This window comes from Venustampulla echinocandica (assembly GCF_003357145.1).
Source record: "Venustampulla echinocandica strain BP 5553 chromosome Unknown scaffold_8, whole genome shotgun sequence".
Lineage (NCBI taxonomy): Eukaryota > Fungi > Ascomycota > Leotiomycetes > Helotiales > Pleuroascaceae > Venustampulla > Venustampulla echinocandica.
Genome location: NW_022474213.1, coordinates 441,724 through 466,817, shown reverse-complemented (window position 1 = coordinate 466,817; position 25,094 = coordinate 441,724). Strand labels below are relative to the sequence as shown.

The following is a 25,094-nucleotide window of genomic DNA, read 5'->3' as shown; positions in this document are numbered from 1 at the left end:
GAAATAACTATTTTTCTATATATAAATATAGGGTATTTACTATAATTATAAATTATCAAAGCTATATTAATACTACGGAGATTTCCTAGTTTATAGGCTTGATTTAGCAACGTCTTTGTTTTCCTACTAACCCCTTCCCTCTTTCATTTGTTCTCTAACACTTACTTACTCTTCGTTATAGTCATCGCGAAGGGGTTCTAAAGATTGTTAGGTGAATGAAAGGTCGGGACTGTATCAGCAGCGAAAGATCGCTATCTGTATTTTATATCAAGGTAGTAAGTGATTGTCTTAGTTTTCGATCTTACGTAGGCCCTATTACTTTCTAGGTGTTGGGTAAGTTGTTGGCGGTGAACCCCCGACTTTTGGAAAATCGCCCTCAATACGCACTATTTGAGATTAGTCGCTATAGTAGCGGGTGTAGCGGGTGTAGCCTGTGTAGGAATAGTCGTTCGTAGTGTAATAGCAATCCCGATAAAGTAATAGCTTTTACTATATAATATTGAAAAATATTCTTAGCTGATAGCTCAAATACTGTTGGAGGTCAAGGTATGGGGAGAGAAGTGGATTAATTGAGCTCTCTGGAGAGGTAAGTTCTCCAGGGATTTGAGGACAAAGCTATATTAGAATGTGTGGGAGATAAGCCCAAAGAGGAAGACAGTGAATCTCTGACAGATACTTAGAATAGAAAATATCCCCATTTTGAAAGTGTGGATGAAAGCTCAGATTGAATGTATATAGCAGGTTCATGTGAAAAGGGCAAAGGAAAAAGTACGTCCTCTGTTCTGTGATATGATGCATTCAAATATAACCCTCGGCCTTCTGGTGCAGGTTAGTCAAAACTATTCTAAGAATTACTCAAGTTCTGAGTCACCTTTTAAACAGGAGGGATTTCGGCTGGATACGAGGTATCCGAACAGGACGCTCCACATCCGAGCCTTGTCTTCAGTGCTGGTACTATAGTCGTATAGTCGTGACTCCAAATAGTTTGCTCTTTCGCGCCCGTAACATAATTGCATCGGCGACGGATATAACCGCTGACTTTATAATTAACATTGCTAGTCCAGGTAGCGTGGCAAGCTTTGTCGTCCCAAGTGCAGGTGTTGCTGCTCGTGGATGAATAACACCTCTGGTCGGAGTATGAGAATCCTACGCTGTATCCTACGCTTAAGACATCTTTTATCCAGGTCATTGAGACATCGAGATGGTTGTCGAACGTCCAGGTTATGCATGCATTGGTTGAGTTGATGCTTGAAGTAGAGCACGACTGGGTAGTTGCGCAGTCGACCTCTGTGTCGGCTTTGGTCCAGGCTTGGGCTACATCTTCTTTGGTTACAAAGAACTAAATACATTTGTCAGTATAGCGATTTTGAGACGTTGCGCTGGAAATACTGACAGTGTCTGTCCAACAGTAGTCTCCAGATGGACGATAGGTATACGAGTCGTCTGATCTAACGTAGGTGCCAGATCCGTCCTCATACTGACTCTTCTGACCTGTGTAATCACCCTGTTACGTATCCGAGTCAGTATTGCCTTATGATTCCATATGCGTTATAGCATCTGAAAGTGAAGAGGGAGGGTTCAAGGATGACACTTCACGCATAGGGCATCATGCCAAAAAGGGGGGGGTTGCTCAGAGGATTCTACTTACGAGTGTGGGTGTTGGGTCTTCGCGAACTTCAAGAGGGTTGCTTTCGGTTGGGAAGGCCAGAAGGGCAGGAATAGCTGCAGCCATAGCGAGGAGAGAAAGGTACGTCATTGTGAAGACTATTTCAAAATCGTCGCTCAGACTGATGTGGAAGTGAAATGAATCTTAACAAGCTATAGCAAGATTAGGTGTTGAAAGGACAGTAAGAGATGTGTTTTGAGATAGCCCTCGAAATTGGGTCCTGACGGACTCTTTATATTAATCATTTCTCTATTCTTTTAATAGGAGCTAAGAAGAAATTTCGCCGTGAATATTACTAAGGAAGGAAAAGATCTTGGAAGGAATTAACGGATTGCCCAGAGGACCCTAAAATATTACATATCAGGTGCAATATAGCGTGATTAAACAAGTACTAAGGCTTAACAGACCGAGAGAAAGGATCCGAGTACAATTAATTGTGCATGATCTAGCTGGTGTAGTGCGCTGTCCGTTTCAAAAAATACGTCTAATTCGAAGTCACTCCTCGTTGTAAATTGCGTTGTATTGTTAAAGGGTCTCCGAACTAAGTTGAATCCACTTAACTATGCCACTTAAGGGATCAAGGTTTGCACTCAGTAGAGGCTTCTAATTTATCTTGATCATGCGCTATGAGAGTGAGCCTCAGGGGATCGTTGTGTGAAACACACACGCCCTCCAACTGTAGAAAGGATCATCAAGTACCTAGATACATGCCTCGTACAACCACGTGGCAATTTGTCCAATCAGCCCAACGCCTGGGAAACAGCTCGCATCCTTTGAAGTACATAAATCAGCACCATGGCTCGATAAGGGCCGATTCTCCATCCCCAGAGCCCATCATCCAAGGCGCAACCGGTTATATCCTCGAAATCCTGCGATATTTCGACAATCTGGGCTTAGACCTTTGGGAACTCTCGACGGGTGAGGCCAACGTGCGGCTCTTGTACGGAGGTAGACAATAGACCCGGGCTCCGGCCCGAAGGATTCCTTCTCTCCTTCCCCTTCCTGTCGCGCTCAGAGGCACCGCTTGAGAGCACGCTCTGGCCTCTTTCCCTCCACGAGGCTCACCAGGGTAACGCAATTTGCAAACGTCAGCTATCGAACAGATGATCCATTCTCAGAGATGATCAAAATAATAATGTATGCTGATAATAGATGGTCCATTATGCATCGCTAATAGGATCATTCATATTAGAGCGGTTTAAACACATTTTCTTAGTAGCAGGAATATCCAGAGAGAGGAAGTTGTTATTAAAAGAAACTATAATATAATGCACACAAATTCCTGTACACTGGCATTAAAAGCAGATGGCCCAACCCTCTCCATAATCTTACGCTCTTGGGATTGTGCAGCCTGGCTATGGTCAACGTGTCTACCAAGCACGCCCGTGTGAACTATGTCTTCAAGTGCCTCTGCTTCGGAACGTGACGCGTCGTTTTCCGATTCCGTATGCTGTATATTACGGACGGGGGGCGAGGTTTGGCATAGCTCAATCTTAGCTTTCGAAGATTTGGTGACCCAAACCCCTAGGGCCAGGACCAGATCCGACGGTGCCCGTGCTGTAATAGCTGTTATCAACTCTATATATAATAATGTAGGGGAAGTATGCAAAGGCAGGAGCGCCGCTCCCGGACGAATTCCTGAGCGCACTTATCACGTTCCCGTTCAAGCTCCGCTCGCGCCTGCAATCCGGCCAGAGATGCTGTTCCGCATTCCCAGGATCTCCGTCTCCCGCGCTCCCCGCAGATCGCATTCCCCAGCTCGCCGATATAAGTTCGGGCGGGCGGGCCCAGCAGGGGAAAATAGCCTCCTCCCTACTAACTGCCCCCAGTATATCAGTTGTGATGGGTTCGATCAAGACGTCAAAGTCGGAGCCGCCGAGGTCAGATCCAGGTACCACCCCGCTACCCCGACTCGCCAGTACAGGCACGGCTCAAGTAGCCATTGATACGGTTGTCTGCAAATATAGCACAAGCGTTGTGCGCAAGGCCATGATGTATCCCCCCTTCGGCATGATCCCAAGCATACAGCGTAAACAACGGATTGTTGTCGGGTGCGTATGCCGCATGCCGGAAATTGATTCGATATCTATGCCGTGAACCAGGCGCTTTGAGAAATTCGTATTGCTCAGGAACCGGGACCAGGACGACAAGTCCCAGGCCCTCGTAAGTATATATGCCCAATAGCAGGCGGGAGAGGGCGCAACTGGAGCGGTAGCTTGTGAGGCATAATGTTTGCTTGCCGCGCACACGAATCTGTTGATTTCACAGCGCTGGAGTTACAAAGGCTGATAGGCCCTAGCCACAAATAGCTGCTTAGCCTCGTCGTACTTGCCTTGGATCTTAAGTATACTTCTAAGCGTGCTCCCGATGTTTATGACTCTGCTGTGCTCCCCGAAGCAGCCACCGCGGTCTGCTCCGCGAGCTCAAGGATTCCGAGCTCAACCTTCACCGTCTGGATCATTTCCTGCACAGTTGTAAGTGACTTACCTATATTCCTACCTCCCAACCGCTCGATCTGCGCAAAAAGGTCCCAGACCGCTTTCACATATAGATTTTTGGCCGTTACAGGAGATTTCGGGTCCTGCAGCTTCTTAGGCTTCTTGGATGGAGACTCCGGCGCAGAATCTCCTTCGGTTCGGATATAAGCCTTTAGATTTGAATTCGAGTAGATCAAGGGTAAGGTGGTATTTGGGGTTCGGATATAAGCTTTTGGATTTGAATTCGAGTAGATCAAAGGTGAGTAGCTATTTGGAAGCTTTTAGATCTAAGCCCATGTATATTGATACTAGAAGTAGGGGTGATCCCGATCTAAAATCGAAGCAGAGGTAATTACCTGGTTTAGTAGTAGGCGAACTAGTAGAAGTGTTTAGTAGAAGTATATTAGTCAACCTCAATTTCCATTTTTCCTTTACACCTAGCTTTTATTCCTTATCCTTTCCTTAACCGTATATTATAGGACCCTGCGGATCAATATCACAGCCTATGGGCACTATAGGTTAAGCGAGTCTACGAATTCGCTCCCCTTTACCAGTTAGCGAGAATCGAGGCTCCTGATTAACTAATCACAGCGTACAGTTCATTTATATACCGCCCTGACCTCCTAATTCCGAAATACTCAATCGAACTCTTCGTATATCTCATTCTTAAGTGGGGAGTCGAACTACCACTTGAACAGCCTGTGTATGACCGATCCTTCGGCCTGCTACTGTGGCAGAATGTCTCAATCCTAGGCACTCAAAATCGCCTGTTGGTTAAACCGGAACTCTCCTGGTGCCCGATCATGTATGAATTTAGTCGGGTAACTCTAAATTCTAATCGCAGAGCCTCGTCACAGTAGAAAATACGACGTTCGCCTAGGTGCCCACCCGGATGCCTCTCTCTAGCAGGGTCGTGATCTAGATCTATAGTGGGCGCAGGCCTGATGGAAGGCCCTAAGGGACGCGGCGACAGTAGGTTCTAGGCTTCGGTTATAGGGCAATAAGCTCTGGAGCGAGGCTATATAGTGTTGCTTATGGTGGCACATTATAGTAGGCGCAGGCCTGGGCTAACAGCGTATGAGGGCCTGAAGCTATGCCCCGCAGTGGCGCCTATAGCAGTGCATCTTAATAGTTAGACTTTCCATCAGCGCACGCCTCGTTGCGGATGCGATATATAATATCCTCGATGGCTAGCGCCATGGGCCCGCCACTATCCTCCTCTATAGCGTATTCTTGGGCGACTTTGGTGCAAAACTCTTTTCCCTAGGTAGTATTGTAAGGCCCAACGACTCGTACGTAGATATAAATCCGATATCGCGTGAATATCTCACCAGGATTGAGATATTCAAGTTCAACTTCCTGACACTGTCTCCACTCCCGGTGATCGACCGATCCACGACCTCCCACCCCTTGTAGCTAAATACTAGTTCGAAAAGGGACATTTCCGGGCCGATCCTGTTCCGTTCATACTACCTCACCCTTGATCTACTCGAATTCAAATCCAAAAGCTTATATCCGAATCCCAAATACTACTCTTTTATCCCGACTCATCATCTGATATTGTCAACTGCCGCAATACACGAGGTAGGTCAGGTGATGGTCGTGGCCATGGATTATATCTGGGTGGAGCCAGATCTCTATCAACAGCTGTCAGCAGAGGATAGGATAGATACGGACCCAGATCACACTCTTGAACCGGGTGTGTCCGTGAATGAGCCGTACGAGATCCATGGGGTAGTAAAAGTGGCCCACTCCTACCAAGTCGCAGCAATATATATACAAGCGGCTTCTAGGACATTCAATAATGGGCCTCGTTGCGGATGTTGCCAGGAAGCTTTGGAAGGAGATCCATTGACTGACTATTTAGATACGCCTGGACGCTTGGACGCCTACACAACTACACGCTAGTACTCCGGATATAACCCACTGTAGCGCACCACTACTATAGGCGCCTCTACGGGGCGTACCTTCTTGTTCTTGAGGGTTTTGATTTCCCAGATTCCGCGTTCGCATATATGACCGCTACCGTGCCTTATATACCTCGCGCTTCCATTTTCCTGGGTCTGCCTTTAGCATGTCCTGCCGGGCGCGCGCCTTGACTGTGTTGCGGTTCATAGCCCGGCCGCCTGGCGGAGTCGAAGGCACAGGTGGAGGAGGGTAGTAGACAGGGCTTAGGTACCACAACTTCTAGCGAACTCTCATCGTCCTGGACGCCAACAAACCAGGGGAGCATAGTGCGGCGAAGTTTCGTGGTAAGTCCAGTAGCGCCATGAGGAATTGATAGTAGATAATTTGAGGTGGGATTAGAATTCAGATGGATTTGATTGAAGTAAAGGTGTAGATTGATTGATGTAAGAGAGAGAAAGGTCCAGGATAGTAAGGACCCGGCTAAATACAGTTGAAGCCTGGCATGCAGTATGGTTGCCTAAGGCTGCCATGATGAATTCCGACCATTTTCAACTCCCTGAACGCAATAGTGCGACTACGCACGTCTGAAGGCTAAATAATGATGATAACTATAATAACAAAAGGAAAGGAAACTGCTAAGTAATGATCCCCATTTATGCAACTACAAATCCTATCTGAAAGACCTGATCCCAAAATATTTCTATGAACAAACTATCCATGATCCTATGATCTATATCAAACCACCTAGTGTAATATATTATTGAGAATCAAACTTCGAACCTCCAGGCTAATCACGTTGAAGTAGCTTCTGCCAAGGGAAAGAGCGCATCATAAATCTGCCAACTTCATAATCCTCAGTTGTGATCATTTCTTCTTGGATAAGTCGATCAATTTTCTCACATCGAGCAAAGTCTGCTGGAGTAGTAGGATTGAGTGCAATTGTGCTATGAGTACGCAGGAAGTCACTGAATGACCTTGATTGCATAAATACATGTCGACTATCATGAACACCTTTCAAAAAGTTCCTCCGAGCCACTTTGATTGATGGATGGTCAGCGATTGACTTCGAGTTAGTGATCCAATCTTTGATCCTCTGGTTCATACCTGGATCTGTGATGCTTGGAAGTGCTTGGGCCCTGCCGCGTCTTCTTCCACTGCACTCCTAGCAGCTCCGAGTCCCCCTTGGTAAACAGCTGGTCAGTGATGAGGTGCACGAACCCGGATGTCTCCTGCCCCCGCGCAACAACTCTCTCCCACCACGCACCAAGCTTATGCTGCATCCCTGGTAGGATGAGAGTGCAGTTTTCCTCATTTCCTTCGTCCAGCGACACAGTACCCTGAATCATAGCTGCGCCACGCGCATTTGCCAGTAAATCTGAGTAAGGTACTTCCTATATTTCAGATAGGATGTTACTATTGTAAGCAATAGTATAGCTTAGCTGCTACCTTGCACGTCGTGTATGTACCACCACACTAGGACCGTCACTACCGTACTACAACCACCGTTTGACACCCTGAGCGCTGTACTATGACCATCGTCTAAATCCCATCACGCGTAGGGGACCGTATAGAGACTTTGTATCGAAGCTAGTAACCTAGCAACAGCTGGTTAATTAGTAAATCTTAAAACAAAGGTGGAGGGTTTATACTAGGAACCAGGCAAGATGAGACATAGATTCAGCGATGGCCAAGTTCGCGGTACAGGCCTATGCTGCTCAGAATCAGGTCTGCCATGGAGAAGCCGGAGAACTTGTGATCGTGGAGAAATGGGACGTCCTGGTCCAACGAATTTCTCTGGATCTCGAGGCGCTGCCCGAAATACTCCCCAAAGGCCAGATACAGCAGCTGGAAACCTGGAGTCGGGTACTGTGCTACTATACAGACAGGTACATCGTCCAGGACTCGAATGGAAAGTGGCAGAAGCGAGAGAAGGAATCCCTCGTTGTACGAATATCTTACTAGAACTGAGATATTTAAGTTGTATGAATATCTCACTAGAATTGAGGTATTAGTTACGCGAATATCTCAATGAAACCGAGGTATTCAAGTAGTATAGAAGCTCGATATTGGAGACAGATTTACCTTAGGTAATAGCTGTAGGCGCCTGAAATTTCTAGCGAACAGAATTTTGTACCGAATTCGCCCAAGAACGCGCCATACTCCTCTCCCAAGAGTTCGACCAGTTCCGTGGCGAGCTTCGGTAAAGGGGCGTCAGTATTGTGTAACTTTCGGTCGTTGAAGACGCGACCCGTATAGTCACCTAGCCGGCAATGGTGCTTCAGAACTGTGAGTTCCTTCGTCGCGCTCGATTCTGGTTCATCGGTAGGCGGGAACTTTTTCGGTTCTTGAAGGCCCTGGATTATCTCCCTGACCTGATCCGGCAAAAGTTCTATCGTGTCAACGCCGCCTGCCAACTTGCCGTTCAATAAATCAATCAAAGATTGATTTGAAATCGAGGATGTCTGGAACGACTCGACGTTCGAAGGGTGATCGTGGAAGGGAAGGTTTTGCAAGGAATCCATGGTTTATAGTATCCTAGTCGTGCTTAGCTTTGGAAAAAGAAGGGAATTTTTACGTTCCGGGCGTTGTGTTGTTTTCGAAAAGTGTTGTCAGAAAAGAAACAGAAGAGAGATCAAGAAAGCGAGAAATCCAAAACAAATCTTGGCCCACCAACTTCACGAGTGTGTTATTGAAGTTAAGGGAAGCTGCGAGGAGAGACGAAATTTACGTGCCTTCCTTCCCATGCCCATGCCATTCTCCGGACAACTGGTGGTTGTTTGGAGGCTTTCCGAGGCTTAGATCAGTGATTTCTCTGTTGCAAATGGAGAATTCGATTATTTATATTGTGATAGTGTGTTTGAATGACTTGGAGTCATTAGGTTAAAAATTTATGGTTGGCTTGCGTTCAATCTGGACTCGGTCATTGGGTTTTGGAAGTTCATCGTTTGAATATAACGCTATCACCACTCATCAGTCCAAGCTTTGAAATGTGTTGAATGGAATTAAAATATCGTGAAACACTTGCCAGTAACCATGGTCCTGCGCTTATCTATGCGTGAGTCTTTTCCATCAATTCCAGCTTACTTTCTTTGCAATGGTCAGACGACCTTTCCTTTTTGGGCCACCTGGAGTTCAACCCAACTCTCCTTCGAAAAACCTAGGTAGCTTGAGTACTTTGAAGCTAGGCAGAATATAAATCAGTCTGGTCTCCCCAATTCTGGTCTCAGATGAAGCACGAACCAAAGAGGTGCAAGTCTCCAGATAATCTTGACTCAAGTACCCATACCATTGCCAGTGACGGAGCTGAGTCACCGACGCAGTTCATATTGGTATGACTGCACACCAGCCACCATAAATCTTCAACCATTCCACGCCAAATTTTGATTCAAACAGATACATTCGACACTTTACAATAGAGCATTTCACAACTACCCATATTTCTCTAACACCAAATCAACCAGATACCAAGTTACCTTTCAAACCCTTCTATTCACCTTGTCCTCGGGCGACGAGCACACTAATACACACTTTGAATCATAGCTTATTCAAAACACCCTAGTTTTGCTCAATTTCCAACATGGAAATAACTGATCCGAACCTCGGGATGCTCTCCCTTCTACCAGCAGAGGTCCGGACAATGATATGGAAGCACTTCTCACCCCAGCTACATGTCAGCCGGTCGCTTCCCAGGAAACCAAATCACCTCTCACGAGACCAGGAAATCCTCCTTGCAAGCCGCAAAATCTACGCAGAAGTAGCCGCCGAAGTACCTTCTGGTTACAATGATGACACGATAGTAATATCTGTCAGACCAGAATATCGATACAAATCGTGGATAAAAGCAAAAACCACTAAAGGAGTGCAATGGGATCTAGAGGACCTATCAGACGCCACTTCCAGGGGCTTCTGTGACCTACCTTGGCATAGCCTAAACGTTCAAATTTGGATCTGGGCCCCGCATAGAAAAGTCAGTGCCCAAATCATCTGTCTTTACAAGAAAGTTCGAGCCCTTGTTGAGATACTCAAGGGGGCGAAGGGATTTATGTCTCTCTGGGTAGTTTTCGGGCATACGACGAAGACGAGCTGGTTCGACGATGCCCAGCCCCAGCGGTCGATCAAAAACAAGTCCGATTTATTGCCATGGGCAGGAGAAATCCCATGGGCAAAATGGGACTACCAGTTTATCTTCCCGCTGTTCCTACAAATCCGGAACGTGAAGATGGCTAGAATGTATTCTACGGAGATGTTCGAGGGAAAACGGGAGAACCTGAGGATGGGCGAGGCATTTATGCATGCACAAGGGATCATGAGGAAAACAACACCTTATGGATTGCGGGCAGATCCAGATCGGTATCAGGGTAAACGAATCGAGGAGCACCTTGACGTCCTCTTCATGATGGTAGAGCGCATATTGGATGTCTTGCCGACGAAAACAGCAAATATGCTCCGCCTGGACCGCTTCAGCTCTTGGTATACAGACAAGCTGCATGGCAACTCGCCTTACGAGAATGAACTCAAGAAATTGTTACTCGATGACGTGCAAGGACACGATACGCTGAGCTCAATGAACAAATGGTACCGGATCATGAGGGCGCACAACCCATTGTCGCTTGCATATCGAAGCGCTTTCCCGGAGACCTTCGATTCAACCAAGCACCCGGATATCGATGCGAGAGGTTGGAATCGAGACGCATGGCATTGTGTTTACAGACACGGTATTCCACCTCTGAACAGCAAGGAGACTGACAAGAGGTATCGGAAGTGGACCATGGAATATGACGCTCCAGAAAACGGCGGGGAGTTCGTGAAGTTGCAAAGCTATTTTTCTTTGCTTATTGCAAGAAACCCGGTGCTCGATTCCTGAGATGTTGAATATCTTGATTTCCTTGATTAATTACTGACTTGGGTGGAATCGAGGAATATAAAACAATTCAACCAAACCCACTTTTACCCCTTAATCTCCCAGCCATACTGATCACCAACACTTTCCTTCAGCAGCAGCTGGAGTCCCAAATAGGAAATTTTGAAGCCATTCCCACTCAACTCACGTACTCCACCACGTACTCCACCACGTACTTCACTACGCAACTCACTCACTTCATTGCTCACTAACTAACTAACTACGTAACTAACCACGCAACTGACCACGCAGCCGGGATAAAGAACCACTTCTTAACTTGCTCACGGTATGAAATCACCATCTTTACTCACGTCTGCCGCCAAGTAGCCGAAATTGGTGCGTCGAACAATACAACCTTCGTCGTTATCCACGTCTTCTTTCTTGTTGTTTGTCGGGTTATCGTAACAGTGACGTTCGATATGACCCTTGATCCCGCAGATCTTACAGACGTGCTCTACTTAACACGCTGCCGGGTAGTGTTTCCGGCAGATTTCGCACGGTAGGAACGAAAACGAAGATAAACCTCCCCTCGAGACGTCTCCCCCTCGATCTTTTCGGCATGCCTCCCCTCAAATCGTGCTCCCTGGCTTTCCACTTCCTTGTCTGCCGAGCCAACAACCTAGCCTCCAAGTTATTCTGATTATCCTGCCGTTATGTTTCCGCTCAAAGCATTCGAATCGCCTTCGCCGAGTCGATATCGGGCATCGTGGACCAGATTTAACGAGGCCGTCGTACGCGGTATTGCCACCGAGAGCGAGCATAAGGACGAGGAGGGCATATTTGTTGGCATTAAACGGAACCGTCGTGGCTTTGATCCGTTCGTTCAACAACTTAATCTTGGTCAAGAAGTTCTCGATCGAATGGCTTTCGATCCGTAAGCTAAAGAGCTCTTGGCATGCTGAGTAAAACGCTTGCTCGGGGATTGGCGTAAATATGGTTTCGAGGGCTTGGAACACAACGTAGGCATCGTCGAACGCGCCCGGCGGGCAGCTTGTCTTTGACCTCTTGCAAGATGTGGTGCGTAAGCATATCTGCTGCGTCAGCGTGCTTCTCTTTAAGGGTGGCATTGGTATTCAGGGGTAAAGGCTTCTGCGTGTATTGCCACACTTTCTTCGGGCGAAGCTCTACCTTTGCATTGATCTTCCAAGGATCGAAGTTCTGGGTGCCGTCGTGGTTGTGGACGAGATCGGGGAACTTCAAATTATCGGACGGCATGGTGGCGATAAGGTGCGACTAATGCAGAGAGGTATATCTTCAAAAATGTTAAACCGGACTTATAACCTGTTAATGTCCTGATTTCCTTGATTGAGTACTAACTTGGGTCCTCACTAAAATTAAACACTTTTCGAACCAACAATTTGAATATCCTTTACCACGACAAAGAAAACGAGATCATCCATTAACTGCTTCGAGTCGACGTTGATGCCACAAACAATATGCACCGTTACAAAGTACCAGTCCAGCAACTTCTAGCATGTTCTCCTGCTCCACAGCTAATATGAAGTCAATGAGTGCAATACTCTGTCCCATGGTAGTGTACTCGATGTTTTTCTTGATAGTCACAGCACCTACATTGACGGAAGATGAAATTCACGCTACGGCCCCTCGAGCATTCTATAGGATGAATATTGGCTTTCAATCTTGGTCTACTCAACACTTCGATTAACTTTCTGCCCACCTTCCTTCAACCCTACTGCACTTGGCTTTGACGCCGCTCCTGCGTTCGATTCCATCTGGGACATCCTTCGCGTTCCCACGAATGGGTTCTCCAACTTCTTTAAATCCTCTTGCAGTGTTCTCTTCTTCTCCTTTATTTTTTGATCTTCCTCCTTTGCTTTCCAATCTTCCTCCTCCTCCTCTCCTTCTAATACCACTTCTGACCATTTTGTAGGTCCTTTCCCACCGTATATAGGAGTCTCTAGAATGTGTAACTCGGTCTCTGGGTCTACCCACCGTCCAGGGATATTGGCGGAACGACTGACACTTGTTCGGGAATATCCCCGAGCAATAATACGCGGAAACATGACAAGTATATTAGTCTGGGACTCAGGAATATTATCATGCCATCCTTTATGACCTACTGGGTCGAGTCCAGGTTCCACGATGACTTCACGCTCGTCGGCTTGAGCGACATCCCATACTGAGATAGCGGACCTTGCGAGGTCGAGAAGGTCGGTTCTAACGTCGGAATGTAACGAGGGCTTGACTAAGAGCGAAAAAACAGCCATAACATTATTGTTAAATACTTGAGCGCGACCAGACAATGATGTAGAAAGTTTGGAGGTCGACGACAACCGTTCCGATACCAGTCGTGATCGAAGTTGGGTCGAGATGACTCGCTGAGCACGGGCGACACGGAGTTCTGCTGAAACCTCGCTGGTCGAGATCGGCACAAGGGTACGGCGCCATTTGTTGCTACACGTTGCTTTCAGGCAACCACGGCCATTGCCCAGTTATGCCTCTGGTATCGCCGTCCCATACAATTTACTATCCAATCCACAAAAGCGGCCTTCATTGTAGCCGTAGCCCACCAGGTATCCAGGCATTGCAGACACAGGCGGACAAGTTAGTCGCCGAGTCCAAGCCTTATACCCAAGTCACAAACAGAGCACTCTGTTGACGGATATGTATATATACGTAGATAGACGCCAGACCGCCCAGTGGAGGAGGTTGCTGGTCACACGAGTGATGAAGTGAGGTGTGTTTACTACTATACTTAGGAATATCGTAGCTATATAGAAATCCTACTCAAAGTCGATGCTATGTACTCTAGTTTTAGCGCTCGGGCCTATGTATGAGGGTCGTGCGTGTGTCAGGAAATAAAGATATATATAGATTTCCTGCGCGCGGATCTCTACCTTTAGCGCTTGAAACACTCGTCCTGTTTTTCTGTTTCATTTCCAAAGCCACTACTATCTTTAACACCCCACAATAAGATTACACATCTCCTTATCTTTAGACCTCTATTAGACGAACATGGATATATCAGCCTGTCACAGTCGGTACTATAGTTCAAAGCACGGCCTACACTACTTCCGACTCTACACTAGTAGTAGGACGTGCTTATGATGCCCCACGCGGGGTATTTGACACTTTGACGGAACTGTGGCTTTCCGTTTACTTCTTTGCACGTTTGTTGGGCAACATTATTCGGGTGGGCTTGTTTCCGTTGCACTGCTGCGGCCGCTATATAGCTACTAGCTCGTGCAGATCTTCATGTTCGTGCAGATCTTCTAGTTCGTGTTCAACATCCTCTTTCTATTGCTATACGTTTCTTCCCTTCAATAGCTGGCGGAGGGTTGTCTTTTTGCTTCTTTCCCTTCTTTATTTTGGTCTCTTGTAGCAGCCGGCCTGTAGCCTGCGGAATGTACATTTATTGTTATTTCCATCTATTTAAAAACGTTTCGAATAGCCAAGCCTTGGCGCTCAGTTCTCTAAGTTTGGACAGGAATTTGGAAACGATTGTTCAGCATCTTAAAATTTTTCTGGTGAGTGTTCAGATTCCCTGAGCCTAAAAGCAGTCGCTCATCATATATCTAGGGATGTCGATAGAATGGTGTTACTAGACGGTCAAAAGCTCACAAAGGGTCTTGTCCCTCGCGACCCGAAGAACACGAATGCACCAGGTCTCCAAGGCAATAAGAATGGACCCCCAGGTCTCCAAGGCAATGGACCACCAGGTCTCAAAGGCAATAAGAATGGACCCCCAGGTCCTGCAGGAAACCAAAAGGGACCACCTACTGCAGCGCCGACTACCACAACCGAAGCTCCAACGACCCCACCCATCCAAGTTCCTCCGCCAGAGTCGATAGTATCCTCATTCTCTACTCCTTCACCAACTCCTCCTTCACCAACTCCTCCTTCACCAACTCCTCCTTCACCGACTCCTCCTTCGCCAACTCCCCCTTCACCAACTCCTCCTTCGCCAACTCCTCCTCCAGCTCCCATCACGACCTCAACATCAGAAATCTCTCCTTCTTTTACGTCGCCTTCTGTAACTAGGACGTCCGTTGCACTCGCTCCAGCTTTATATTACCAAACGTCCCCCGTCACTTCCACGCCGTCTTTGGTGACAACAACATTGCGGACAGCCTTCGTTGGTACCACCAGCTTCACTGCTCTGCCGACAGGGTTCGTTTCTTTTCCTCCCAATACAGTTGCTGAGTTTCGTCATAGTGCTTTAGGGCCAGGCCAGAAAGCTGGGATTGCCGTTGGGACTATTGGTGGGTTCAAAGCTTAATTCCACCGGGACCGTCTGGCATCTAAGGCTAATAACCAAGCAGCTGGATTTTGTTTTCTCCTGGCGTTGATATTTCTACTCAAGCGGCGTAGGGGTGAACTCCCAAAGGCGGTGTCATGTCTTTCTCGGCGCTGGCTAGGCACTGGGAGGGGTTCCCGTTGGTGGTCTTATAGGCAAACACCAGAAGAGATGTCCCACTCTCTACTAATAGCAGAAGTTGGCCCAAGGCGTAGCTTAGGCTGGGATTGCAGGTCTACTTTTGCGCCGCCCACTGTAACCCGGAAATCGACGCGGTCGCTCCCCAGGTCCCTAAGAAGGCTCGTCCGGTTCAATCCCCTGGGCCAGAATCCTGTCACGACTTACGCAGCAGGAGAAGGGACTTCGAACCGGAGCTCACTCACCTCATTCTTCCGCCGTCGCTCGACGACCTCAACGTCCAAAAGTATGACTGACGTGGAATCTCCTCCACCACTTCCACCTCCGCCTGCGGGTTTCCCGCCTCCCCGACCTCCAGTCATATCTCGCCGGCCGAGAGAAATTGTACAAAGTGACACAGACGACTTTCACCGACCACAAACATTACCAGACGAAGTCTTCCCTCCAACTTTCCACCGTTCATGGTGCTACAGGAACAGTCAAATAACCTTGGCTTCCGAGGAGAGCGACGCCCATTCCTTCAGGTCCATCCCCGGATGGATGAAATTCCACTACCCGCATAAAATGCCAAACAATACTAGAGCGCCTCTAGATTCTCGGCCAGCGATTCAAGCTCCTCAAGCTATTTCGCCTAGTTCATGGTTGAAGGCCAGGATTCTCCGTCGCTCCCAGTCGATGACTGCTTCGGAGGAGAAAGGGGGAAGACACAGTGGAAGTGACAATGGCGATGAGTCAGCGAGCACTGAACCGCCTGTACCCGGGCCAGGTGGGTGGAAGCAGACACAGGTGGGGCATAGGATGAGCTGTGAGAGTGCTGATAGCTTGGCGCTGGAGAAGCAGGAGCCCTGGCACATTTGAGGACACCTTACTCGTTGGTTTGAAATGTATAGGAGGAAACAAATCAACTTTTGAATTTCCCGCATGATTACATGAAGTGATTGTCTTATCATCATAAATTGCCCTGTGAGCCCATATTACCCTTCCGTTCATGCTTTACCCTTTTGGCACTAGTCTTACTCGCCCAGATACAGACCACAATTGCCACGGGTACCCTTTCTTTGCGACGTGCAACAAAATTCGAGGTAGGATGAGTTAAATAATGCGTGAGCCCTGGACGACCTATTACTGAGCTTGCTAATAGTCCTAAATACTAATCCCCTCCATTTATCCTCTACACTCTATAGTCTATCTCCTAGACCGACACTAAACGTAGCTCTCGACTTTCATGCCACAAAATCGGCGAGCCCTTTCGACCAGGCACGGCTTGAAATTAATTTGTGGAAAATAAGGGGTAAGGCTAGTAGAAATAAAGCTGAAAAAGGGTGAATAAAGTGAAGTAAATTACTGAAGTAAAAGTATATAAGAATAAGAGATAAGTAGAAATAAGTAGTTGACAGAAATTGTAGGACAGCAAAAGTAGTTCTAATATTTTCTTAGATAAGATATACTCTAAATTAACTAATCTTTTAGTAGAAAGATTAAAGAACTAAAAAAAATATAAAATTTAGTAGAAATACTTAAGAGAGACTTTTTAATTTTAAAGGAAGTATTAAAGTAAGCGATAAAGTATTAGTTTATTTAGTTTATATATATATTTAATTTCTATATAGTTATTTATTTAACTATTATAATACTTAAAGTATTGTAGAGGAACTAGAGGACTCCTAGGATTATTAGGAGGAATCGTGGATAAAATAACCAAAAGATTACAGTCAACGTAATAGGTATCAACTGAGCGGTGGACGTAATGTCGGATTATCGTCGTTTGGTCATCTAGCTAAAGAAGTCTAAACTATAGTTTAATATTCTTCTGAGGAAGTGAATATTCAGGGCGTACTCAGGTAGTAGCATTTAGGACGACTAATAGTCACAAGATCTAGGTATTAATATAAGTATAGCAAATTAGGTTTGTATTCGTAATTATCCTAACTGGCCAGCTTCTCCCTGGTCTAGCTGTATTGTCTCTTCTTGTGTTGTATATCTCCGTTCTAGGGTGTAAAAGGGAGTGTGAGCTCTAGGAGCTTATATGCCCAGGTGGCTCCACTTATCCATGTGCTAATTCTAGTACAGGTAAAAATGCAAAAACAAAGTAAAAATTAGTGGTCCCTTAGATCCCCACTATAGTATAAAGGTTATAGATAAGTGCGGGATTAAATTATATAAAATAGCACTCGACTAAGATCTAAAGAGAGTTCTTAAGAGGGAGAAGTAAAAGAGAGGGATTTTTAAACTTAAGCGAAAGGTATTTAAGATTAAAGTGTTAAGGCTATTACTAGTATATTCTAGATATAAACAAATTCTAGTTAGAAGGTAGAGGATTAAGTCTACTACCTAGTAAACTAGGATCGATAGACTTAAACGGGTAGGATAAGTATAATAGTAAATGTTAGTTAAAAGAAGAGCGATAGGTATCTCTCTAGTAGAGCGGATGCCTAAGGAACGTCCCCGGGACTAATATGGGAATATTCAAAAATGCTAGTGTAGGAGTAAGTGAGTGTTGTGACTACGAATCAAAAGAAGTGACGGTTGCAGCAGACTTTTGGCAAAAGGAGACAAGAAGAAAACTCAAACTTGACCATGAATGTGTTGGAAGCTGTGGGGCGTCAAGCCTACCACTGATTCGCAAATATGCGATTGTAGGCCTCGAATTGGCGTGATGCAGCTCTGCATGACCGGGCGTACTTCACCGAGCACTTCTATTGTAGGCCTCAACTCTCAGCGACTATACAAGGGTCTAATCTTGGAGGCTAGTTGTGTGTAATCTACCAATAGCCGTAGGGATTAGCAATGAAGAAATAGAGGCTGCGCTACCTGAGTCTTACTGTAACTCTAGATGTCGATCTGCCAAGTAAATGGATGCAGAATCCAAAGTACAAGGCAAATCGATGCACTGATCAATAGGCTCTTAGCTGACGCTGTCTTTGCGGTGCAGCACGAAACTATTGATCAACGATCGTGCAGATCTGCGTTACGCCAATTTTGAGGCCTACAACCGCATACCTGCGAATGAGTATCAACTAACTCTTTCACCGCTACTCATGTGCAAAAATACCTCGATCCAGCTGATTATCTTAATAACTTCAATTGGTTAGCTGTCTAGCATCAATCGCTGAGTGTTCCTCATATAAGGAATCAAATGACGCTTCTGAAGCAGGAGACAATTTCTCCTCCGCAAAGACCAATCCTGAATTATATTCACAGATATGGAAAGCAGCTCTGCTTCCCCCGGGAGAAGCTCGGGAAACTCGTCACGCTGCCTGAGCCATGATTCCTCGATGACGTCTAACGCCGCGCCTACGGCTCCCAGCGACAGACAGGAGGAGCAATCGTTCGCACAGCACTTACATCTGCTTCGAAAAAGGCCTAGCCAGGATGAACTCCTAGAAACGACAACATCGCCAATCTTCACAATGCCTGTCTTGAAAATCACCGAGAAATCATTGTCACAAGGTGCCCCGGAGCCTTTTCCTCAATATGGATTGCTCGGTGGGCTGGTTGATGTATTGCAGAACAAAGAACAGAGTATCCTGAGAAATGAACTGCACAATGACCAAGACCCTCGCATATTCTTCAACGTTGCTGCCCCATCGAGCACATTTATCTGCGGTTCTCAGGGATCCGGCAAGAGTCATACCCTATCCTGTCTCTTGGAAAATTGTTTAAGCCGTTCTGACGCAGGTCCACTTCCGAAGCCTTTGACTGGTATCGTGTTTCACTATGATACCTTTATTTCCGATGATGGTGGCTCCCCCTGCGAAGCGGCATTTTTGTCCTCAAATCCACAGATCCAAGTACGTGTGCTGTGCTCGCCGACGAACATACACACAATCAAGGCAAGTGCTTCTTAGACCCTTGACAATCGAATGCTAACAGTTGAGAAAAACAGCGTACCTATCAACGTCTGAATGTTCAGGTCGAGCCGCTTCAGATCAATGATTTTGATCTGAACACAAAACGGATGATAGAAATAATGGCGATAGATAATAGCGAAACCGTACCCCTATACGTACACACACTCTATCGTATCTTACGGGAGATGCGCGTAGTACAGCAAGAGGCGGGAGGCAAATTCAGCTACCGCGAGTTCAAACGTCAAGTAATGGATAGCGGCTTGAGCCCTGCCCAGCTTGGGCCACTAAATCAACGCCTGGATACCTTAGAAAGCTTCATGCCGAGAGCTCAGGTAGATCGGACACCGGCAAACACCAAGAAGAAGACGCAAAAGGGAAAGCATTCGATCACAAAAAGTGGTTGGGATTCCAAGGTTCGTGCCCTGACAAAACTTAGAATCTTTACTGAGTACTCCAGCCTGGTTGGCTTACAATTGTCGACCTTTCTTGCCCTTGTGTAACGCCAGAGAGCGCTTGTTCGCTGTTCAACGTATGCTTGAGCCTGTTCATCGAGCAGAGCATGGCTGCGGGCCGAGTGATTGCACTGGATGAAGCGCACAAGGTAAGAGCAAGCGGTAGACCTTTGTTGGCAACGAGCTGATGGCTAGAAAAGTACATGGGCGATTCTGCGGAGGCTCTGACATTGACCAATACACTGCTATCGATAATTCGCCTACAGCGTCACCTCGGGGCTCGCATTATTATTTCAACCCAGGAGCCTACCATATCCCCCACGCTGCTCGACTTGTGTTCCATAACAATTGCGCACCGCTTTACCTCGCCCAAATGGTTACGTAGTCTTAAAGGCCACTTGGCAGCTGTAGCCACGAATGAACCTCAGCTAGAGTCGGGCGCCGAATGCGACGACGCCGATGAAAACGAGCATAGGGGTTCATATAGCAAGGGAAGAGCTGCGGAGCGGATATTTGGCGAGATCGTGAGGTTGAGAGTAGGAGAGGCGCTTCTCTTTGCACCGACTGCAATCGTCGGCTTGAATTTCGTCAGTGATAGCACGACCGCGACTAAGACGCTCGGCACCGACTTTATAAAGATCAGAGTCAGAAATAGGTTAACGACAGACGGGGGAAAGAGTGTGATGGCAATTTAGCAAGAATAAAAACGCTTCGCATGTCTGCCTTGCGCGTGCTATCAGTCCCTCAAATTTCCTGTCATATATGCTGTATTGACCGGCTTCTGAGCTTGATGAGACGTGAGTTCCCTGCATTGTCCAGTTTGAGGGAGGCTCACCAGGAAATGTCAGTGGGGCTTGTGACGTTGCTCCATAATTTGTTGACAGATTTCAACCGAGCGCATCCTTTGATTTCTGAACTCATTAACCCATTGTTGACAAAAAACAGCACCGTCGAGTGGACTCGTTTACATCAACCCACAGACAGGATCAACTAACCATTCGTCTCTCATCCAGCAACCTAGAACAGCAGATAGCTTACGTATCACACAATCGCTTGCACAGAGCCATTCTAGCGTTGGTAGCAAGGATATCATTACCAGTACGTCGATAAATGCAGCCTTTTTCACGATCTATCAAACCGCAATCAACCGCCGAACGGGATATTGGCAGATACTGTATCGTTGGCCTTTTGATTGCGACGCCGTCGCCTTTCTTTCCGAGACGATATACAAACGAAAATGATGCCAAAACACATCAACCTCCGTAATGCTGGTGCATGCAAGACCGATCTATAACTCCCCACGCCATTACTCACCTTCTAACGCTTTTAGCACCTGATCAGCCAAATAGACAGCGAACGATGTACAAAGAAGTGAGAAACACGTGATTAAAAGGGGCCACGGCCTATGAAACCGTACCTGTAAGGAGGAGTCTCCTTAAAGCGCACACTCAAGGCCGAAGATTAATGCGGTGCACAGTTACTACATGACTCGTGAAATGTTGCAACTGTTTGAGAACGAGTCCTTCGGACCGGCAGACAGGATGGCTGCAGGAGAATCTCTGCAACGGTGGGACGTCTTTCAAGTGGCTATCAACATTGTTCATCATTTTATGAGGAGTGGCGTAAGTGAGAGATCGCACATCACCTCTTGAAGTCGGGTTCGTTCTGAAAGCTGGTGATAGACAATAGGCTTGATATATTTATCCGCTACATCCTTGCTTAGTAGCCTCATTAAGTCTTCATCGTAGATGCGGTCGAAATAATCTTGTCGGTACGCCACCTTGATAGCCCGCTCACGTCGCCTCTGTAACGAGTCAATCTGCCGACGAAGCTGTTCACACTCTTTGCGGATCTCTGGTAGCACTCGGCTAAAATACTGATAGCAATTCCACGTCGCCAATTTTGGACACTAATGTAAAACACACTCTCCAATTTGGACAATCTCTAGTATTGGACATACTTTATTTTTGGACGCATTTACAGGTGGGTTGTTCTGATAGATCAATGCAGCAACGAAACGAAAGGAGATAAGGGGGTCAAATGAGTCAAGTGATGGTCGAACTGAACGAGGAGGGGTATCTATTACTTTTTCGCTGTCTTAGTTATAGTTGATAAAGTTCAAATATACGACCTTGGATGGATAGTGCAGAATCCGAAGCGGGGGAGGGGGGAGACCTTCTCGTGATGGAGGTCTTCCTCAGGCACTATAAAGCGGTCGGTAACAAGCCCAAACCGTACGTCACAGAACACTCGATACACATCGTCTGCCATAGCTTCAAGCCTTCCACGCCGTTGTGCAAGATGGATCAATACCAGCCCAAGGCAACAACTGCAATAGGAGTTTGCTCATGTCTCCCTGCATTTGATCTGTAGCCATCAACGCGAGCATGGTCTGCGGATCAGCAACCAGCGCGGCTTCCTCTACGAGCCTAGCATTCAGAGCCTTCCACAGATTGCTATTTTCCCCATGACTCGTCTGTGCATCTTCAGCAGCCTTCCACATACAATATTTGTAAACCAAACCCAGCTCAAAGCTTTGGAGAGGCAATTCAGGGACCGCAGTAGAATTATCCCTAGCTAGCTTGTGCAAGGCCATAGTTAGCATGAATAGGTTGCGTACACGGGTGGGATCCACGCGGTTGGGGTAAAGCACCGGATCACCGACGAAACAGAGGTGAAGCAGATAGTGAACTTCCTTGCTGTGACTTCGCTTTGCGTGATAGCCGATTGCTAAGCGGGAGTAGAGCGATGGGAGAGGCTGGATATGAGTTGGCCATCCTTTGCCCGAAGATATCACCTCCAACATGGCGGACTCGGTTTTCTCAGGATCAGAGATGTTGGCCGAGGAGGCCAGTTGGATCAGCTTACGTAGAGAGTCTAGTGTATAGCCTTCCGGTATATTGTCAAAATCGTTTCCAGCGTCACAGGAACACTTGCCACCTAATAAATTACAAGTGAGCAGACTGTGTTGTCTAAAGCGATACAATGAGACATGATTAAAACGTGAAGAGTGCTTACAACGACAGCTGAAGAACCATCGAGATTTTAGCACCAGCTGTCTGGAATGTTTATCGGAAGTATTGTCGATGTACGTCATCGTTATCTCGTCTCCAGCAGATATCGGCTCTACGGATCGAACCCGAATTTGAGAGCCTTCAAACAAGCAATACGTATTAGGCTTGCACGAGTGATTGATCAACGATATCAGAGGATCCAGGCCGATACCAAGGTACTCATGCTCCAGAGAGTGGATAGCTGTGCAATTCAGCTTGACCTGAAAATGCGTCAATACAAGATCACCTTCCTTAGGTTCTGACATACCCGACAATAGGTTTCCTTGAAGGCTTCATCTGCTTCATCCCATCCTGTCCATCTTGCCGTTTCTGATATCGCCTGTTTTAGCATATCCCCTCCCTCAATGTAGTCTTTCATATGGGACAGCAAGTCCATGAAAGCAGACCATTCGCTGTCATCAATAATGCCCGCCTTTCGATTTAGGAGCAAGCGGACGGTTGCCCGGAGGACTTCGTCGGATTTCTCTTGCTGAGCAAAGATCTTGCATTCGGCTTTATGGTGGTGTTTCCAGGCCCCCCGTTGACAGGACTACCACAAGGAATATAAGCACATAATTTGTAGGGTAGAGGATGATAACGCATGTAACTCACTTTCGAACAATACCTCACGACTTTGCAGGCTCCGCATTTGTCTAGACTGGGCTCAGCATCCCCAGCAGCTCTGATGCGGCCATTCTTGCCGATTTCGCCGTACAACCATAAGAAGCAATTGTCGCAAGTACTCTTGAGGTGATTGCTATCCGCCACAACGAGCATCTGTTTCTTACAGATTATGTCTTGCGCAACTGGGATGTGTTCTGTGGCGACGAGGCATAAGTCGCCACGGTCGGAGGCTGACTCATTGATTTGGAATTTGAATGAGGTCGTGCCGTCGCTGAGGAGGGACTGGTTGAGCTTGGAAGCACGGTCCATCAGGAGTATCTGTCACGAAAAAATGTTTGAAGAGGTATGTCGGGTGGTTTTTGAGTGCTGCTGCCTCACTTCAAGTGATACCGCCCCTAGGTGGTCCCCACTATACGGCCTGGTAAGGTTGCCATCTGTTACACAAGGTCATGGGTGGTCATCATTCAGTACCAGCCTCCATCCCTCTTCCAAAAGCGAAGGCAGCCACAATAAGCTGCTCGGCATGACGGGGATTGTGGCACTTTTAGCATTTTGCAAAACATACTTGAGGACAGCTCAGAAAGCTGTCTCCCGCCGACTCGATCCGGTGGTTTTAACATCGTGAAAGCCAACAGATCGAATGGATCTCTTATTCCTTTCCAGGAAATCCTTTACGGTATTGTGGTTGGCCACTACGTGACATATGAATGAAGTTATGAAGGATGGCACGCATCACTGCTAAAGCTACGAATTGTTGCTCAAGAAGCCAAATTAAGTTCACAGCCCCTTTCTAGGGCTGTGTATCACGCCAGGATTGGTAATCGCCTCGCCGATGCAATTGTCTGACCCTCTTGTCTCAGATAGCCAATTGCCCTGTTAAACACCTTGATCATGTACATTATAATCGTTAATCATAACTGAACCTCTCAGGCGACCTAGTTGGACTCCAAGCTCAGACATGGGATTCGGAGACTAGAGACAAGTTAGGAATACTCGTTTTCACTAAGCCTTGCTAAGATTATTGTAGGTATCGGAACTTCTAAACGATAAGAGCAAAAGGTAGCACATCGATAGTGACTGTATTGGGGAAAAAAGCTAGGTAAAAGCGGAGGGAATAAAATAAACGTAGTATTTTTCAGACTCCAGATCCTGTCTCGTTTAGCCCTGGATGAGTAGTTCGAACATGTCTCTTTAAGTTGTCTGACCTCGCAAACCCTATCCTGTTTGCTTCCGAATACTTGCACGTCTGGACTAGGCAGTAGAACCGCCTAGCATCAGGCACGTCTTCTCTGTGTATCGAATCGATATGGCGGTTTAGTCCGTGCCGGTATCGAAATCCCGAAATAGAACACGATGGGATAGGGCATTTATAAGGTTTTGTATGGCATTTGATATGGATGCTGCAAACAATTATTGTTAGTTACGTAATATCTTCAACGATATAATAAGGAAGTATATACTTGAGTAGATAGAGCCTAAGGAATGATAAGGAACAGAAATCGCAGGTAAATTGTGGAAAATCGTGCCCTGGTGGGGGTATGACTGCAGGAGAAAGATTGTGTACGGGAACCAGAGCGAATCTATCGTGGCTAGGATTGATCGGAAATTGGAAGGAGTTTTCGAGCACCGGAGGTAATGGAGGAGGTAATTCTCTGTATTCTAAGGGAAGAGGATCGAGATCGAGGTGCTGGGTTTGCTCCATTTCAGGTGCAAATGCGCTCTGGGTAGGAGGAGGATAAAGTCTGCTATCTAGCAATCGGGGATCGA

At 46.7% G+C, this 25,094-nt stretch overlaps 8 protein-coding genes across 8 annotated transcripts; 4 read left to right on the top strand and 4 right to left on the bottom strand.

Annotated features, from left to right (window-relative positions):
* Window positions 1-874: 874 nt before the first annotated feature.
* On the bottom strand, window positions 875-1,756 carry BP5553_08516 (uncharacterized protein; the record flags this gene model as incomplete). The annotated part of the gene is made up of 3 exons (XM_032017139.1): window positions 875-1,339; window positions 1,394-1,504; window positions 1,649-1,756. 3 exons carry the CDS (start codon window positions 1,754-1,756, stop codon window positions 875-877), a joined length of 684 nt encoding a protein of 227 aa, XP_031866570.1.
* A 5,943-nt stretch (window positions 1,757-7,699) lies between these two features.
* BP5553_08515 (uncharacterized protein) lies at window positions 7,700-8,573 on the bottom strand (the record flags this gene model as incomplete). The annotated part of the gene is made up of 2 exons (XM_032017138.1): window positions 7,700-7,904; window positions 8,134-8,573. The coding sequence occupies 2 exons, from the start codon at window positions 8,571-8,573 to the stop codon at window positions 7,700-7,702; spliced, it is 645 nt and encodes a 214-aa protein (XP_031866569.1).
* A 1,055-nt stretch (window positions 8,574-9,628) lies between these two features.
* Window positions 9,629-10,915, top strand: BP5553_08514 (uncharacterized protein; the record flags this gene model as incomplete). Its single annotated transcript, XM_032017137.1, has 1 exon — window positions 9,629-10,915. One exon carries the CDS (start codon window positions 9,629-9,631, stop codon window positions 10,913-10,915), a length of 1,287 nt encoding a protein of 428 aa, XP_031866568.1.
* A 915-nt stretch (window positions 10,916-11,830) lies between these two features.
* Window positions 11,831-13,497, bottom strand: BP5553_08513 (uncharacterized protein; the record flags this gene model as incomplete). The annotated part of the gene is made up of 4 exons (XM_032017136.1): window positions 11,831-12,184; window positions 12,407-12,519; window positions 12,630-13,366; window positions 13,433-13,497. The coding sequence occupies 4 exons, from the start codon at window positions 13,495-13,497 to the stop codon at window positions 11,831-11,833; spliced, it is 1,269 nt and encodes a 422-aa protein (XP_031866567.1).
* Window positions 13,498-14,504: 1,007 nt separating this feature from the next.
* BP5553_08512 (uncharacterized protein) lies at window positions 14,505-15,191 on the top strand (the record flags this gene model as incomplete). The annotated part of the gene is made up of 1 exon (XM_032017135.1): window positions 14,505-15,191. The coding sequence occupies one exon, from the start codon at window positions 14,505-14,507 to the stop codon at window positions 15,189-15,191; it is 687 nt and encodes a 228-aa protein (XP_031866566.1).
* A 444-nt stretch (window positions 15,192-15,635) lies between these two features.
* On the top strand, window positions 15,636-16,205 carry BP5553_08511 (uncharacterized protein; the record flags this gene model as incomplete). Its single annotated transcript, XM_032017134.1, has 1 exon — window positions 15,636-16,205. The coding sequence occupies one exon, from the start codon at window positions 15,636-15,638 to the stop codon at window positions 16,203-16,205; it is 570 nt and encodes a 189-aa protein (XP_031866565.1).
* Window positions 16,206-18,622: 2,417 nt separating this feature from the next.
* On the top strand, window positions 18,623-20,345 carry BP5553_08510 (Uncharacterized protein; the record flags this gene model as incomplete). The annotated part of the gene is made up of 4 exons (XM_032017133.1): window positions 18,623-19,138; window positions 19,234-19,611; window positions 19,656-19,799; window positions 19,851-20,345. The coding sequence occupies 4 exons, from the start codon at window positions 18,623-18,625 to the stop codon at window positions 20,343-20,345; spliced, it is 1,533 nt and encodes a 510-aa protein (XP_031866564.1).
* A 1,580-nt stretch (window positions 20,346-21,925) lies between these two features.
* Window positions 21,926-23,636, bottom strand: BP5553_08509 (uncharacterized protein; the record flags this gene model as incomplete). Its single annotated transcript, XM_032017132.1, has 4 exons — window positions 21,926-22,590; window positions 22,669-22,924; window positions 22,972-23,253; window positions 23,316-23,636. The coding sequence occupies 4 exons, from the start codon at window positions 23,634-23,636 to the stop codon at window positions 21,926-21,928; spliced, it is 1,524 nt and encodes a 507-aa protein (XP_031866563.1).
* Between the last annotated feature and the right edge of the window lie 1,458 nt (window positions 23,637-25,094).